The 17,774-nt window shown below is 37.6% G+C and overlaps 1 protein-coding gene across 2 annotated transcripts in view; it reads right to left on the bottom strand.

Moving 5' to 3' along the window:
• Positions 1 to 17,171, bottom strand: part of cers6 (ceramide synthase 6) — a 37,990-nt gene extending 20,819 nt beyond the window's left edge. For both annotated transcript variants that reach the window (XM_053497295.1, XM_053497296.1), the window contains exons 1-4: positions 16,875 to 17,171; positions 13,401 to 13,506; positions 8,858 to 8,988; positions 938 to 995 (exon numbers count right to left, since the gene is read on the bottom strand). In XM_053497295.1, the coding sequence (XP_053353270.1) occupies positions 938 to 995; positions 8,858 to 8,988; positions 13,401 to 13,506; positions 16,875 to 17,044 (465 nt within the window). In that variant the 5' untranslated portion in view covers positions 17,045 to 17,171. The remainder of the gene's footprint in view (positions 1 to 937; positions 996 to 8,857; positions 8,989 to 13,400; positions 13,507 to 16,874) is intronic.
• Positions 17,172 to 17,774: the final 603 nt, after the last annotated feature.

Below are 17,774 nucleotides of genomic sequence, written 5' to 3'. Positions count from 1 at the left end.
ACCCAGGCCTTCCTCATGGCGAGCGAGAAGCCTACCACTGAGCCACCAATAGCCCCAGGATAGAGTTCTTTGTGTTTTGCAATAACATGAGTTAAACAGAAAAAGAGAGGCTGGTGAGTGAATGGACTGATAACAGGAACTAATTGTGACAGATGTTCCGCAACATTAACTCTAAGTAAAAATTTATTTAAAAACAATATGTCTCATTTGTTAGCAAATAAAAAGATAAATGCAGTGTGGGATAAAAGAAATAAAACACTTTTAGTACATGCTATGATAGGAAAAGTCCAGCGTGCAAATTCACTTCGCATTACATTAAACCTCTAATGATTATTTCCGTGTTTTATTCCTTACATACATACTGTACTTGTGCTTGCACATCTGCATCTAAAATCACTTCCATAGTGTAAGAAAACATACATCATGAAAGATGGCTATGAAAACATCACGTCTGCTTACAATTCAAGTCGACAACAGATACTGAACCTTAAAGTAAAACAGCAGTGCCACAATCCCCTTGCTTATAAAATGTTAATTGACTGTAAAGGGAATGACGGGTACAAAGTCTACGTGCATGCATGTATTGTTCAGGCTTAATATAGGCTGTTGTAATTTTGTTTTGTATTGCTCACATCTTCATATTAACTTTCTGAAGCTAGCAGGTTGGGAGCCTGCAGTTTCTGATTTCGTCATTGAACACTGAACTGAAGATGAGGGAAGAATAAAAATTCTGGTAACTGTTTAAACTCCCAATGTTAACCATTATAGGAAGATTCCCAGTAAACAGAGACGTGAAAAGAAGCCCCAACCACACCATACACACAGACTTGCAGCATGTTTAACATGTGTTGAATTCTTTACATTTATAACTGTACATATAAAATAGAGAAATGTCCACTTAATCATTTTCCTCCTTTTTGATCTGACTACCTCTTACCTTTTTAAGATACCGCACCCCGTAGGTAAATATGTACAGGTAAAAGGTGAACCTCCACCTGTGAAAAAGACACACCAAACGAGCATTAATCATAAGCAGGGATGCCTTATTATCAAAGTGTAGCTTAATAATGTTTATTTTTGCACGATTGCTCAATTTCACCTCACGCACAGAAAAACTTAGGGTCTGAGATGTGGAACACTCTCTCACTCGCACATCGTCTATACCACGTTATCCTGTATTCAGGGTTGCAGGGTCCTGAAGCCTTTCCCCAGAGGCTTAGGGCACGAGGCAGTTTTGCCTAACCTACATGTCTTTGGACTGTGGGAGGAAACCGGAGTACCCGGAGGAAACCCACCAAGCACGAAGAGAACATGCAAACTCCATGCACACAGAGAAAGGAATCGGGCCTGGCCGGGAATCGAACCCGGACCCTGGAGGTGCAAGGCGACTGTGCTAACCACTACACCATAGAACATAGGTTTTACTTAACTTTCAGCGTTTAATCTTTATATGTGTAAATATGTTTAAATGAATGAGTATGGAAGATATTGTATAATTCATGATTAACAACAGCAAAAATAAAATCAGAAAAATCACACAATATTCCATAAACATCTGTATTTCAGCATTTCTTAAAACAGTCTCTGCATATTCTACTGTATATAAATGAATTCCTTTTCATTCCTCTTTATTCTGCATACAGCTCAGACTAGAACTCCCTTTCCCCCTGTGATCAGTCGTCTGTCTGACTACACTTTTCTTTAGAGCGGACGCCAAAGCTCCAAAATCAAAGCCCATTAGTCCTGCAGCCAATCAGGCTCCTACCACAGACTGAAGTGCTCCCTGAAGCTAAATTATGCTCTGTAATCATCCAGTGTGGTTTTAAACATGAAGCACCATATTCATTGGGCTTGTGATGTTAGCAATATCCTGACACCCTCCTTTTTCTGAACATAACAGCAAGGAATGTGACTTCAGCTTCTTCCAGTGGGCAAAATGGTACATATACTGCATGTGTATATACTGTGGATTAATGTATAGATAAGCCACCGGAGCTTGTTTTATACATATACAGTATCAACCCAAGTGTTAGCCATGTAACCTGTATGATGAAACATTAGTAGGGGTTTACACCCAAAAGGTTTACTGTACTGTTTAAACATACAAACTAATTAAAATATTTACTAAACTGCTCTTTAGATTTTTTCCTATAAGTACTAAATCTGGGTGATATAATGTGACTAATGGAATAAAATATACCCCAATTTTCACAGGTTGTTGAATGTTTTTAGAATTTTTGGAAAATAATTGAATTAGAAACTAATTGGAAGCAGCTGATTTAATGTTAAAAGTTTGTATGTACAAATTTTATTTAGTTTATGTTTACATTACCAGCAACATTGTTCGATTCAGATTTTTTTGGGATTTGCCTGTCATTATTGTTTACATTATAAAATCCCTGCGCTGTCAGTGCTGACTGATGATTGTCAGCGCCCAATGAATGAGCAAAAGTCATAAGAATTCCCATCCTTTAAGTCCCTTGACCATGTATTGGACATGTATAAAAAGGATCAGATTTGTGCGTTCAGACAGACCCCCCAAAAAATCAGTTCTTTTTCACATTACAGTAAAAGAAATCAGAATTGATTCACTTCAGACTGGTAATGTAAATGTAGCTTTTTTGTTCGCAACATTAATAGATTAGCTATTTCAGCATTCATAAAATGTATAAATAAAATTTAGATTTAAATATGAAAAAATATATGTGGTTTAAACTTTATAAACTGTATTGTATTACTTAAAGTTTCTGACAAAGTCTTTACACATTGTAATGCTGTTTGCTGTCTTTTTTTAAATGCTTTTTCATCATCGCAACTCAATGCAAGTTATAATGGCCTTAAGAGACATTGTCACTATATGAACAATACATTAAAAGGGCATAAGTATTTTTTTTCTTTCTTAAAGTAAACAGACAACTATAATAAAGTGAATCCATATAATTCTTCACTGCTTAGCAACAAGAAAATGGTTCACTTCAATTCAATTGTATTTGTATAGTGCTTTTAACAATTGTCATTGTCGCAAAGCAGCTTTACAGGATCTAAAGAAAATGATGAAAATATGTATAAACATGAGAGAATGTGTATGACTCAAAATGATCAGATTGTCCCTGATGACCAAGGAAAACAACTCCTTGAGAGGAACCAAACTCAACAGGGAAGCCATCCTCATTTGGGTGAAAACGGATAGAAGGAATTGTTTTAGAGTCATACCGTGTTAGGAAGCTGGAAGTTTAATATAACGAATGATGTCTTTAAGTTAATAAGGTGTCCAGGTTCAGGTACTTAAAATCTAATTCCTAACCAAAGAGGATAAAAAAAAAAACAGAAAGAGAAAAACCATGTCTTGTGTCCTTGAATTCACATGGTTTGGCATATAGGAAACTCAGAGACTTCAGCGTGAAACCATCTGATTCATGACAGACCTTGTTCGAGCTGACAGAAGCAGAGAAAACATGGAAGCAGCCTTGAATGTGATTCACAAATTGGGGCCATGCTAGAGGACGTCCTGTCTCCTGCTGAGGCACTGCAAGAGCTCACATGGTGTTGCGGCATGTCTGGTACTGTCGCACAGAAATCTCCTATTCTTTTTTAGGATGCTATCTGTGTTCAATGTTTCCCATGGCCTTCCAGGACAAAACAACCTTCTTACCGAAACCTTTTTCCCTAAAACAATGAGGATTCACTACTAGAGAAAGACTATGTTCAGTCCGGTCCGGTCAAGAGGAAGGAAAGATCAATCCTGTCATTTTACATGCAAACGGCAGTTGTTCCCTTTAAAAAATAATAATTAAATGCTTCTATTTGAAGCTCAATCTTGATTAATTGTAAAAACAAATGAGCATTTACTTAATGATAGGTCACGGCAGTTGCTTGGCAACAGGTTACTCCAAACAGTATGAGAGAGAGAGAGAGAGAGAGAGAGAGAGAGAGAGAGAGTTTGAAGTGCCGTCCGATCAGGGCTATTAATACACGGTTACTGGTTACAGGGCAAAACTCTCTGTGCTTAAGACAGGACTAGAAGTGAAACAAACAACAAAATGTCAACATGGATGCAGATATCTAATCACCTCTGCTTCTCTTACTGGCACATATTTGACTGGAAAATGCAAATACAAGTAGAAATGATTTATAGCTGCTTTAAACACTCTGTCAAAAAGAGTCTGACACTGACCACACGCTGTGGAACGCTAAAGTCATATTGTGTTTCTATGACGACTTTGATTATTCCTTGTGCTCTGTAGGCGTCGAGAAATCCAATCTCGCTTCAGCACTCACTCTGCCGTACAAGACCAGAAGGTGTGAGAATCATAGTGAGGGGAGATATACACAGAGTTGCCGGTTTATTAGGAACATCTACCTCGTATCTATTCCCAATGGTCATTTTTCCAGGTATTTCTAGCATACAGGTGCATTTTGTATGTGTATAATTACTGATTGTAGCCTGTGAAGAAAATTATAACAGGGTGCTCTGTTTCAGGAAAATAATCAATGGGGTCGTGTGATATACTGTAAGGGTGACTCAAGGTCCTGCCCAGGGCATTTGGTCATTGGCAATAGTTTACTCCTCTTACTGTACACCTCATAAATGGCAATGCAAAAAGTTATTCATTTATTAAATAACACAAACTTTTTATACTAACTTCAAATTTCGAGCAACATAAGCAAAAAAAAAAAATAAAAAATAAAAAAATCATCATCTTATCATGAAACTGCCAAAACTTCAGTGCTGTAGAATTCCTCATGTCTGGTTGATTGTTACAAAGCACTGATACTATAGACAATTATGGGAGATAACCATCTCAAAATTCTTGATTTTCCTCCAAAGAGCCAGACTTTTTTGTATTTTAATGTAGTATTAAGGCTTTCTGAATTGCCTCTCATTTTTGGCATGTTTTGTCTCCCTACATTTGCTGTACCTGAGCAGTTTTAGAGGAATGTTTTTTTGTTATCGTTAAGCCACACAGCGACATATGAATCATTTGAGCATAAAAAACCCGTCTAACTTAAGGCATGAACCAGTAAAAAATAGGTGCAGATAATGGCGTGATCAGACGGGTGATTAGTATACTGGTGAGGTTAAATGCAGAGTGGTTGGAACAGACAAGAGGGGAAATGAGGTTGCTGCTGAGGTTGTACATAAACAAACTTTTTAAAATTTATCTTTAGGCACCTTTTAACTGTAAATCATTTGTCCCCATTTGTTTAATTTAATCTACATCATTGAAGGTAGTTTAATATTGTAATATGGTACAATATAGTAAATGAGCAGTGGCTCCAAACTTTTGCAGAGTAATGTATGTCAAGGATCTGCTCTACAAATCCTGGTTTTAGCATAGAAATATAACACTATAGCAAGTTCATCAACATCAACAAAACCTTTGGAACTGGACTTACTATTACACAAAACTACTCAACACTTTTTAACCAGAGTATTCAACTCTACAAAATTGGATCTGTACAGGTTGGCGAGGCAGAAAGATCGAGATGGGAAGGATGTGCAGCAGGTTAGAGTGATTAAAGATAGAAATGGAAATGTACTGACAGATGCCAGGAGGGTGATGGGAAGATGGAAGAAGTATTTCAAAGAGTTGATGAATGAGGAAAACGAAAGAGAACAAAAAGTAGAAGAGGTGACTGTTGTGGAACAGGAAGTAGCAAGTATTAGTAAAAGTGAGGTAAGAAGGGCGTTGAGGAAGATGAAGAGTGGAAAGGCTGTTGGTCCTGATGACATACCTGTGGACGTATGGAAGTGCTTAAGAGAGGTGGCAGAAGAGTTTCTAACTAGTTTGTTTAACAAGATCTTGGAGAGTGAGAGGATTCCAGAAGAATGGAGGAAAAGTGTATTGGTTGCCGATTCTTAAAATTGCTAAGCATAAAGCTAATGAGCCATACAATGAAGCTGTAGGAAAGAGTAGTGGAAGCTAGGTTAAGGGCAGAGGTGAGCATTTATAAGCAGCAATATGGTTAGATGCCTAGAAAGAGTACATTAGATGCAGTATTTGCTTTGAGGATGCTGGCGGAGAAGTACAGAAAAGGTAATAAAGAGTTGCATTGTGTCTTTGTAGATTTAGAGAAGGCGAACGACAGGGTGCTGAGAGAGGAGCTGTGGTGTTGTATAAGGAAGTCTGGAGTGGCAGAGAAATATGTTAGAGTGGTGCAGGACATGTATGAGAGCTGTAAGACAGTGGTAAGATGTGCTGTAGGGGTGACAAAAGAGTTCAAGGTGGAGGTGGGTCTGCATCAAGGATCAACTCCAAGCCCCTTTTTGTTTGCGCTGGTGATGGACAGGATGACAGATGAGGTAAGACAGGAGTCCCCATGGACTATGATGTTTGCAGATGATAATGTGCTTTGTAGCGAGAGCAGGGAACAGGTGGAAGAAAATTTGGAGAGGTGGAGGTATGCTCTGGAAAGCAGAGGAATGAAGGTTAGCCGCAGTAAGACGGAATACATGTGTGTGAATGAGAGGGACCCAGGAGGACCGGTGAGGATACAGGGAGCAGAGGTAAAGAAGGTGCAGGACTTTAAATACTTAGGGCCAACGGTCCAGAGCAACGGAGAGTGTAGAAAAAGGGCGGGTACAGGCAGGTTGAAATGGGTGGAGAAAAGTGTCAGGTGTGTTGTGTGATAAAAGAGTATCAGCAAGAATGAAAGTAAAGGTGTACAGGACAGTGGTGAGACCAGCGATGCTCTACGGCTTAGAGACAGTGGCGCTGAAGAAAAGACAGGAGGCAGAGTTGGAGGTAGCAGAGCTAAAGATGTTGAGGTTCTCCTTGGGAGTGACAAGGATGGATAGGATCAAGAATGAGTTCATCAGGGGGACAACACATTTTAGTTGTTTTGGAGATAAAGTCAGAGAGGCCAGATTGAGGTGGTTTGGACATGTTCAGAGGAGAGATGGTGAATATATCGGTAGAAGGATGCTGAGGTTGGAATTGCCAGGCAGGAGGTCTAGAGGAAGACCAAAGAGGAGATTTATGGATGCAGTGAGTGAGGACATAAAGTTAGTTGGTGTGAGAGAAGAGGAGGATAGGGTTAGGTGGAGGCAGATGATTCGCTGTGGCGACCCCTGAAAGGGAACAGAAGATTCACCTCTACGAAATAATCAATGTCAGTGGTGATAGTGCCTGTCCTGTAGGTGTAGCTAATAAAACCTCTTGTATTTAACTTGTTGGTGTATTTGCAATGTATTGTTACAGAATAAATGAATTATTGTAGCACATGTGATTGTGAAACAGCTACATTACTGTACTAAACTACTGTATCACCTTAGGTCTTAATCACTTAGTTTTCCTTCCAAGTAAAAGGAAAGGATAAGACAAAATTCTCCTAAATTATACAGCCCTGTTTTTCCATAATAATAATTTTTTTTAAATCTGGTTCAGGCATCTTTTATCTGCTAATTTAGCAATATTCATTAGAAAGTATAGCCAATGCACAGATGTAGAATGAAGGTACGTTATTGTAGACTCTGGCTCTGAGTAGTGCTACAGATGGAGAGAGACTTCGCCACAGAAAGAGAATGCAGAGGTAAGATAATGAAGAACTCCATGCCCTGTTTCCCTAATCAACTGTCTCTGGCCTCAATGTGTCTATGACTTTGCCTCGGTTACCGTTATAAAAAGAGGAAATGCAGAAGAAAGCAATCTGCCAAACCTACCACATAAACCTTTATCAGACAAAGACATAATTACATGGAAATGATTTAGCTGTTGTGAATACAACCATACATGTTTTTGAGAAATATAAGCAAGATAGGCCTAAGAGAACAGTACTGTTAAACATGGTGTACAGTGAGGAAGCGTGCAAGCCGGTGAGATGGCTGACTCTTAAACAGCATCTACAAGGATGGCAGATGTTCTGGGTTACGCAAACCACAAATGTGACGAACAGGCCGCAGTGTTTAATTCTCAAACCTGATTGGGTACAAGACGTTGATTTCTTTTTTTTATAACATCAGGGCTCTGAGAGAGTAGTACGAACTGAAACTCAAACCACAGGTTTATTTTAATTTGCTCATTTGTTTCAGGTGACAGATATATTATTGGTGAATGCTCAACATAATTTACAACGAATAAACAAATTAAAGATAAAATAATAATCGCTAATATGTTAAAGCATTCTAAAGAAATTATATTAACTATAATTAACTATTTAAAAAAAAGGCTAATGAGGGATTGACTGATAAAATAACAGCTTCAATAAAAAAAAAAGTAATAAAACGAACTTTTCAATGGATGTTCCAGAACATTAAAACTGATAAATGGATATAACATATAATGTGTTTTTTTAATGCAATAATGTAAAAAACGAAATATGAATAAGAAAAACCTAAAGACAAGCTACTACAGGAAAATAATCAACATCAGAATGCATACAGTAATCAGACTCCATCACACCCAAGTACTGTTGATTATTTTCCTACAGCAGCACCTCCCCAATATTATACGCATTACACATTGCATATGATTTGGGAAACCCAATATAGATATAATAGGGCAATATAAAGAATTGGGTTTCGTAACATAACTAAGAGATATCACTAGAAACAAGAGAATGTCCCACTGCTTTATTACAGTAAAAGCAAAGCCACGTCGTCGGAGTGTAAACCCTGCCCTGATTTCCTAGCGCTCCTGGAGAGAGTTAAACAAGCAGCTCTGAGGTTCGATATACTTTTCTCTTTTCCAACTGAGCCAAGCACAGTGAGTGCATTTTGTCCTAAAAATACAAATAAAAGCATTTGGATTACATCAAATCTGCTTCAGCTTAAAAACAACACTGCTGGTAGTGACTCAGCTGGTTACATTTCTATTTACACAGGTTTCAAAAAAAAGAAAGAAAAAAAGACTCTTACATGCTCTCGCAGAAGCGGGTCAGAGTACTCGGTTTCTCTTGATTGCGTCTCTGTCGAAACCATCGCTGGATTGTCCTTACGTCCCAGTCCAGTTGCTTTGACAAGCCCTCTAACCTCTTCTCATCAGGATGCTGAGAGACAAACATTTCATCATTATCTTTTAGTATTGATTAAACCTCAACCTGACATACTGTACACACATGCATAAATAGTATGTGTGTGTGTGTGCATAAACAGTATATATATATATATATATATATATATATATATATATATATATATACACACACACACTGTATATTGCAACACTATATATATATATATATATATATATATATATATATATATATGTATGTATGTGTGTGTGTGTGTGTGTATGTATATTAAAACACAGTATATACACACAAATATATATAAAAGTGTGTGTGACTATTTTTTAAATATATATACACACACACACATACACACACACACATTATATTTCATACACTTTTACATTTCATACAAATAATTCTTTTGATTGTGTGCACATACTGTATAGTCAGCTGACTTTATTTTATTGCCACATAAGATTGCTAAGCCTAGACCTGACCAACTGAAGCAACCCCCAATCATAACATTCCAGCCACCAGAGGCTTGTACAGTGGACGCTATGCATGATGGGTGCATTGCTTCATGCACTTCCCTTCTTACCCTGACACACCCCTCGCTCGGTAAGTCCTGGTTACATATATATTTACATTTTTTTGCTCTAGTACATTTGTTTTGCTCTAGTATGCCAACACCAAAAACACCAAGCACAAAATTGATTTTTTTTGTTTATTCTATAGCAAGAAAAAAAAAAAAAAAAGAAAAAAAAAAATCACACCACCCTCTGTAGAAGTTTCATTATCAAGGTCTATTTAAAAAAAAATAAATCCTATCAGAGAAATGAGCAGGCTTCTGAGTCACTAATAGGCATTTTTGATTGGATTTCCTCATTGGACGTGTCGCCCTGTTTGTTATCATAACAGCTGGTGGCTAATGCTAGTCGTAGGTGAATGACCCTACGAGAGCGGAGAACTGCAGAACATCAGGATCAGTCTGAGGAGCCAGTTATTGATGTTTCACTGTGTCGTAATTACATTACACTTGCAAAAAAAAAAAAAAAAAAAAACATTTGAAGACTGCTCATCATTTGATTTGCCTTTGTTTGGCAAAATGACACAAGAAGTGGATTACTCTCACATGGTCGCTTTTTATTACAACACAGTGTAATAACCTAAAATCCACAAATTTAGGTCATGTATAACAGATATACACAACTTAATTCTTTTTAAAGCCATCATTTTATAAAACATTACTGAGTTATATAGGAGGAGCTTGCAAAGCTTAGGCTTCCTCATTTGGAAAGGATATTGACAAAAGTTTTATCGTGTCTGTGGGAATTTGTGTCTATTCAGACAAAAGAAAATTTGTAAGGTCAGGAAACAGGTTCACAATCAATATTCTAACTCATTCTAAAGATGTCCTGTGAGGTTAAGGTCAAGTCAGATCAGGTCAGATCAGATCAGGTCACTAGAGCTCCTTCACACCAGCCTCATCAAATCTCCTCCTATAAATCTAAAATCTTGCAATTGTCCAAAATATCTATGTACTGTATGCATCCCTGGAACTAGGCACCCCAAACCCCTCCCACTGGAAACATTACAGGTGACGATACAGATTTTGGTAGGTACTATAGTGCTCTGCTACCCAGATTCATTCAGCAGTCTGCAAGATAGTGACGTGCATGTTATCACTCAAATGAATACATTCCCACTGCTCCAGTCCGGTGGTGGCGAGCTTTGGTATTTCACATAGTGACCTTAGACTTGTGTGCAGCTGCTCAGGCATGAAAACCTCTTCTCATGAAGTTGCTGATGCACATTTCTTGTGCTGATGTTGTTTTCAGAGACAGTTGGAATCTCTGTAGCGAATTATATAAAAGAGGATAAGCTATCTGTGCATGTTACACACTTGGAGATTTCTTTTATTCGAGTCCGTATGTTTTCGCACTCTTTTCACAAATACTCATTAGAGTACAAGTCTAGACTGTCATTACACCCCATTTATTTATTCAATTAGCAAGTTAGAAAGAGCAGAGCTGAAGCCGTTCTACATTTACAGTGACAAGCTGTCCGATCTCTGCTAATCCGGGCCAAGTCTATGCTCATTAAGCTGAACATTTGTCAAGAAACCTTTTTTTTTTTTCCATTGGCATGCCAAAAATAGTGCTCACACATCAGCAGAAGCTGGCACTGATAGACCTGGGCACGCCATGCTCACTCCTTTCTACCGTCAGTTTGGATTTGTAAAAGGATAATACTCATTGCTCATCTCATCAGTTGCAGCGACAATAAATGAATGAATGATGTTTATAAAATCCTAAACATAAAAACGCTTTCTGAATGTTCACACGTGTCCCTTCCTGCGCCTTAAAAGGGACACGTGTCCCTTTTAAGGTTTTAAGTAAATGTATATTGCAGACAAAATGGGGCAGAAAAACTGCGAACATTAACCTGGCCTCGATTTCCAGACACAACAGTCACCTAGATATAGACACTCGGCTGAGGTAGCGAGTTGTTGCACTGGAATTAAATCTTGTTTTTTTTTTTAGATTCAGCCACAAGTCTGTACAATTATACAAAGTCATGCTGCAGAAGATTATTGGCTGATATCTATTTGGTTTTCACCTCATGCTGAGATTACCCGATTATAAAATGATGATGTCATCTTATGCATTACTTATCAGGGCCTGGGTATGATCAGATAGAAGGTTACTATTCCTCAAACTTACTGTATAGCTTATTCATAGGACGAAAATCTATAACTACGTTCTTTTCCAATTTGGTTCACTGTAGTTACTGAATCATTTATTGTATTGAAAGTTTAAGGGGTTAATCTTGCACTCAAGGGCACATTAGTAGCGTTGTTTTAAGCGATACATTTAGAATAATGGGGAGAGATGAGAGATGATCAGAGATTAACAAACCGCAGCACTTTATTTCTGTAGTCAAACAGATTTCTATTTATAGCACCAAATGCCTTGCAATTCAACAAACAAACCCTGATAAATAAGTGTAAAATCCATTATGCAACAGTTCATTGTTCAAATGGCCCTAAAACATATTCTTAACAAAAAGTAAAACCTCTCATATCATAAAATGTTTTGTTTTTGGATCTTTTTAATTAAGCAGAATATAATAAAGAATATTTCTTTTTACAAGTAATGTGGTGTTTATGAAAATATTTTAGCATATATTTCAAAAAGCAGAAAATGTTTACAAAAAGCATATCTAGTCACTAATGATCATTATAACTTTAAAGGCTGATCCGTTATTTAGCGTCTGGTATTAAGTCACACAGGTTAATTTTGCGCTACGGCCAACAGAGTGAAACCTTTTACATTTTTTCATTTTGGTAAAAATCAATGGCTAAATACCTTATCTTCCAAATCCTTCAAACGAATTAAGAGAAAGTGTTAATCCTTAACACTGTTTTGAAGAACTTTAATGGAGTTGATCCAATTTTAAAAGAAAAACATGCATTTTTCGCTATAAAACCACTCCACTCGCATATATATTTTTTAGGGGAGGCAGGGAAATCCTGGTGTCCTGGTGAGACTGATGGTTCATTCTATCTCACTATATTATGCAATCATCAATTCAACTTTTTCACAAAAACATTCACTCTCCATATCTCAGCAACCAGACATGATACAGTAATAAACCTCAAACCTCAAAGTGGAGCTTATACTGAACCAGGAATCTGACTCAAATCACCCGAATGCGCCTTTATACACGATTTTAAATTATAAATGATAGTAGATAGCAGTTTGAAATTATAGTGATTATGAGGTTTTTTATGCACTTCGCACAACTGGAAAAATATTCATCTTTAGGTTTCATGCAATGCCGAAAGTCCTGCAATTTTCCAAAGAAATGGTTATTTTGTATGTCTGCATATTTATGTTGCACCTTTTATCCATCTAAAAACATCTTATTTTTTTGTAACAGAAATCTTTTCTAAAAAAAAAACACATGATAATTTAAGATAAACTGAATACAGTTTTAAAAGAAAGCAATCCAAAAAGGATACTCGCTATTCTATTAATACAAATTAAAAGTTGCCCAATAAAAAAGTCAGGGTTAGTCTGCAAAGAATGAGCCGTATTATTGGAAGATGTGCTTTTTTGCCGATAAGTCTCCCTTTTTGTCATTTTCAGCTCCGTGAGCTTGGATCACTAAATGCAAATCAGCTGTGCCATGAATGTGCTCAGCAACTTATGCCTGGTTGAAACTCATCAAGCTATGCACTCAACTATGAAGCAAATCAGCATTATATGGAAACCTTTGTAAATCTAATAGGAATAAATGATAAACGAGTTGCCATGTTTTGTTACATGCTTCATAACAAATTACTACATACTACTGTACGTGATATGGATGTTTAAGCATTTAATCCTCTGTTGTGTTGTTCGAGAGATGACCTTTAAATGTAATGGTAAAAGACATATTCATACCATTGTGATAGCAGTGAAGACCTTCTCCAAAATGGCATTTGCTTGAGCCTTCCGAGGCCCGTTTGCCTGGATTTTCAGTCCCAGAGCGCATGGTCTAGCAATAAACCTGACAACAAACAGACAACATTGTTATCCTGACTACGCTGGTCATTTGTCAAAGGAAAAAATCTGTGTTAGAATTTCTTTCATTTACAAACAACAGCTTTATCTCCAACATTAAACTCAACATTACTGCACAGTCTCTCCACTGAACTGAAAGACCCACTATCTGTGCAAGGAGGAGGACATCTTTCCATTTATAATAGCGGAATATCTGGTCCTACTTACGTCTAACAAATACAATGGCAAACATTTTCCTTTTCTCCTTGTAAAGTGAAAGAGCATAACCAAGTATGGCAGTATGAAGCACATTAGAAACCAGACATTGAGGAAGTAGCTGCTAACAAACCCACAATATATCTAGTGGAGAAGTATACGCCATAAATCATACTCATATGTCTACACAGACTTGTCAGATGAAATCGCAAATATATATATAACATTTAACTGAATAAGTCCACAAATATTTTGTAATATGGACAGGTGCCATTAAGGATCCTTTTATACTTGTGCTGTGAATTATCTGTGTTTAGAAACCAGTGGGTGGTGTTATTTATAGTGCAGCACAACTGCACAGTGTATCAGTCTGCAGTGGGAAAACACATACATCTATTACGTCACAGTCAAACTTATATACGTGGGAAAATTGTGAAGGTTGTGTGACAGGGTGCCACACAAGACAGACCACAATTTAAGCAAAAAGAGTGAGAGAGATGGATAAGAAAAATATAAATCTTTACAATAGAAATCTTCCATCATCAAATATATCTGGATTATAAAAGATGTTTAACAAGTCGAATAAAAAAAATAAAAATAAATAATAATAATAATATTAATACAAAAGATATGATTATTCATGCTCGTTGTCCTGAAAGTGGGGTCCAGGGATGGGGAGAGACCTGTAAAGCATAGTGATGGCATTTATAATACTTTTTTGTTATTTATTATTGAGCTCTTTTTATTATTTACCTGTTTAGTTTTATTGGCTTTAAGTAAGTAACAAGTAGGTCTACAAGTAATGTTACACTGCTGGTAAAAGGTTCAGAAATATCTTTTTCCATTAATCAATTATTAAACTGTTGTAATTGTTGTTTTTTGGCTGCTTCTATTAAGGGGTGGCCAATCCGATCCCAAACACAACTTGGCACAGGTTTTACCCTCTCCCGACGCAACCCTCCCATTTTATCCAGCTTAAGACTGGCACTATATCTAGTGGCTGGTGTTTTGGCCATTGGGTGGGAATTAAACCCGGGCTTTCCGCATGGCAGGAGAGAAACCTGCCACTGACCTACAAATGCCCTACCAGAAAATTATGCATTTTTATTCATTTTATATCATTTGTAATATCATTTAAATAGATGATTTCAATATTTAAATAGTGTGTTATGTTCTAAAATATTTCTGCAATAAGGGGGGGGGGGGGTGGAGGTCATGGCTGCAAGAATTTTATAAAACCTCTGGTCCTTTGAGACCTTGAACCCTGAGCCGACGTATACTAGAAGTCTCTAGAAGGAAGTGCAACTTGGAACTTCTTAATAAATCCTGCAATTAGTACAAAATCATTAGTTCCACAAGAAATTTATTTTTTGTAAAAACTTGAGCATGATATTGGTGTTATACTAAAACAGAGGGACCCGACACTTAGTAAATGCTGTACCAGAGAAACTTCATATCACAGTGAAAAAAACTGACACTTGAAACTTACTGATATTCATCTAACACTTTCTCCTTACAAGCAAATTTTGCTACAATCCAAAGAAATGTAACTCCTGGGGACTGGTGAATGTCATGAAGTGTGGAAAACGTCACAGCAAATACTGTTATAGAGAATGCTAAATGTGGTACATCACCTTGCATAACAGTTCCCTTTTTGAACATGAACACCTATTATTTGTACATGAAGTTATTTATTGCTATTTAATAGTGTCAGTGCAAGGTCTACTGCTTCATGATCCCATATCATAAATAAAAGTCTGCGTTTGTGCACACCCTTTAGGTTGGAGATAAAGTATTGTTTTAAGGTGCCTTTCATGTTCTGTTACAAAGTAAACTCAGAAATAGTTATAGAATGTTGAAAGAAATATTGCTGAACGCCTTAAGGCTTCTTGTCCTTTAGAGGGAAAAAAATGACAAAAGTAAATATGGGGGGTTTGTTGTGTTTTTTCAGATCAAAAAATCTTTAAAGTACAAACAGAGTAATAATGCAGACAAAATGGGCAACACAATTTTAGAATGCCACAAAAATAAATAAATAAATAAATAAATAAGTACATACTTTATTAAGACCAACTAAATAAAGCTGTCAGTGCACTCAAAGACATAAGGGTATCAAACTGTACTTTTTCTGGTCACTGGAGCAGTAACATACAGGGTAGCGGTGCTTAAAGTAGGGGCCGGGGACCCTCAGAGGACCATGAAGCTTTGCCTGGGGGTCTGTTCTTATTGAGTTACACTGGTGTTGCCCTGAACATTCATCATCTATCAATTCAAGAAGCTGACTTCACTAAGCAATGGATAACTGCAATGACTTCTATGACCTCATCCTAGGGGAAGTTACATTGCTGAAGACCCCAACCTTTACAGGCATTCACACACATACAACAGCATACACACAATCATACATTACAGGCATTTGGAAATCAATGCATGCCCTGTTTACTGTTGGGGAAACCTAAGTAACCTGGAGGAAACTTGGGAGAACATGTAAACTCTATGCATGCTGAGGGAACAGCGCTAAACCACAATGCCACATCCTTTAGGACCGTATGCTTGATAACTCAAAATCAAGTAGAGCTATAAATAAGTTTAACTTTAATCTAACCTGTCCTGTTAGTGGAAGCTTCTACGGCTTGAACCAACAGCCAAATTATCATAGTAGACAGCTTAATATGTGTATGCCTAGAAGGGGTGTGTGGTATTTAAAGAATCTCACAGTTTTAAATTAAAGTAAAAAAAAAAAAAAAGTTTGAGATGTCCTGCATGATTCATTAGATTTTAGAGCAAAGATTTTAAAGCTGTATCAGTGGTACAACTTAAATGATTTCTAAAAGGTATACACACACACATGATGGACAGCATATAATATCACGACAATGACATGAAGAGGTAAAAAAAAAAACAAGTAGAGTTGGGGGTGTTTTTTGGTGACAATGCACACATGCACTCTCTAAAGAATGTCCTCTCTCTAGCTTTTAAAGCGCAGAGATAACAGGCCGTATCGCACTGCTGTCATTGTCTGCATGGGGCAGCGTGTGTTTTAACACACACACACACGCGCGCGCGCGAGCGAGCGTGGACCTATCCCACTCTGCTTCCTGCTCACACCGCTCACACTAACACGGTGGCATTATTCCGGTGAGGATGCTGTGCTCGTACCTCTCAAACACGAGTCTGATGATGAAGATGAAGAAGGCCAGTGGACACGCCACATACAGATCCTCCGCCTGAGGGAACGTGGACTCCTCAGTGTTTTTCAGGTCGGCCCAGGTCACGTTATGAGGCAGCCAAAACCTCTCGTTCCAAAACCATACCAGAAACCCAGCCATGACCCCTTGATCCCCTATCTTGGTGCCTTTTTCTTTCCTCTTGCACTAAAAGTGTAATGGATGGTCAATGCTCTCTCTCTCTCTCTCTCTCTCTTCACTGATGTGTGCAGGTCAGGACGATGAGGCAGGCTTGGGTTTTGTTCCACAGTCAAGTCAAGTCGAAATCCAAACAGCTCCCTGTTTCAGTGTTAGTGCACTACGTAAAGCGCACGAGCCATTATTTTGTGGTCACTGTAGTGCGCCTAAGTAGGGAGTGCAAAGCCATTTAGGTTTCAGCCTAGTCTGCGGTTCACTTAGTCAACGCTGATTGGTGGATTGTTCTATCAATCTCTCTCTCTCTCTCTCTCTCTCTCAGTTCAGTTCAGTTCAGCAGCGCTTTATTGGCAGGAATGTTAAAAAAAGAATACGTTGTTGCCAAATTACATTGTTGCCATATTATAGAAGGTAGATTACATTATAAATAACGTTTATAAACATATATAAACATTGCATATTCTCTCTCTCTCTCTCTCTCTCTCTCTCTTTTTGCCTTTTCTTATTAATGGCATGACTATTGATATAATATATAAAAAAACGCCAAAAAAACAACAACAGAAATAATACATCAGCTCAGTTGTGAAATGAAAGAGCCGCTCTACGCATGTCCATAATGAGCCACGTGGATTTAGTACTTGGTAAATGGCATCACCTGCTGGGGCTTCTGGGCATTGTGCACTTGACAGATGCCCAT

Source organism: Clarias gariepinus, chromosome 5 (assembly GCF_024256425.1).
Source record: "Clarias gariepinus isolate MV-2021 ecotype Netherlands chromosome 5, CGAR_prim_01v2, whole genome shotgun sequence".
Taxonomy (NCBI): domain Eukaryota; kingdom Metazoa; phylum Chordata; class Actinopteri; order Siluriformes; family Clariidae; genus Clarias; species Clarias gariepinus.
Note: the sequence above shows the minus strand (reverse complement) of the source record. Positions and strands in the feature narration are given on the sequence as shown.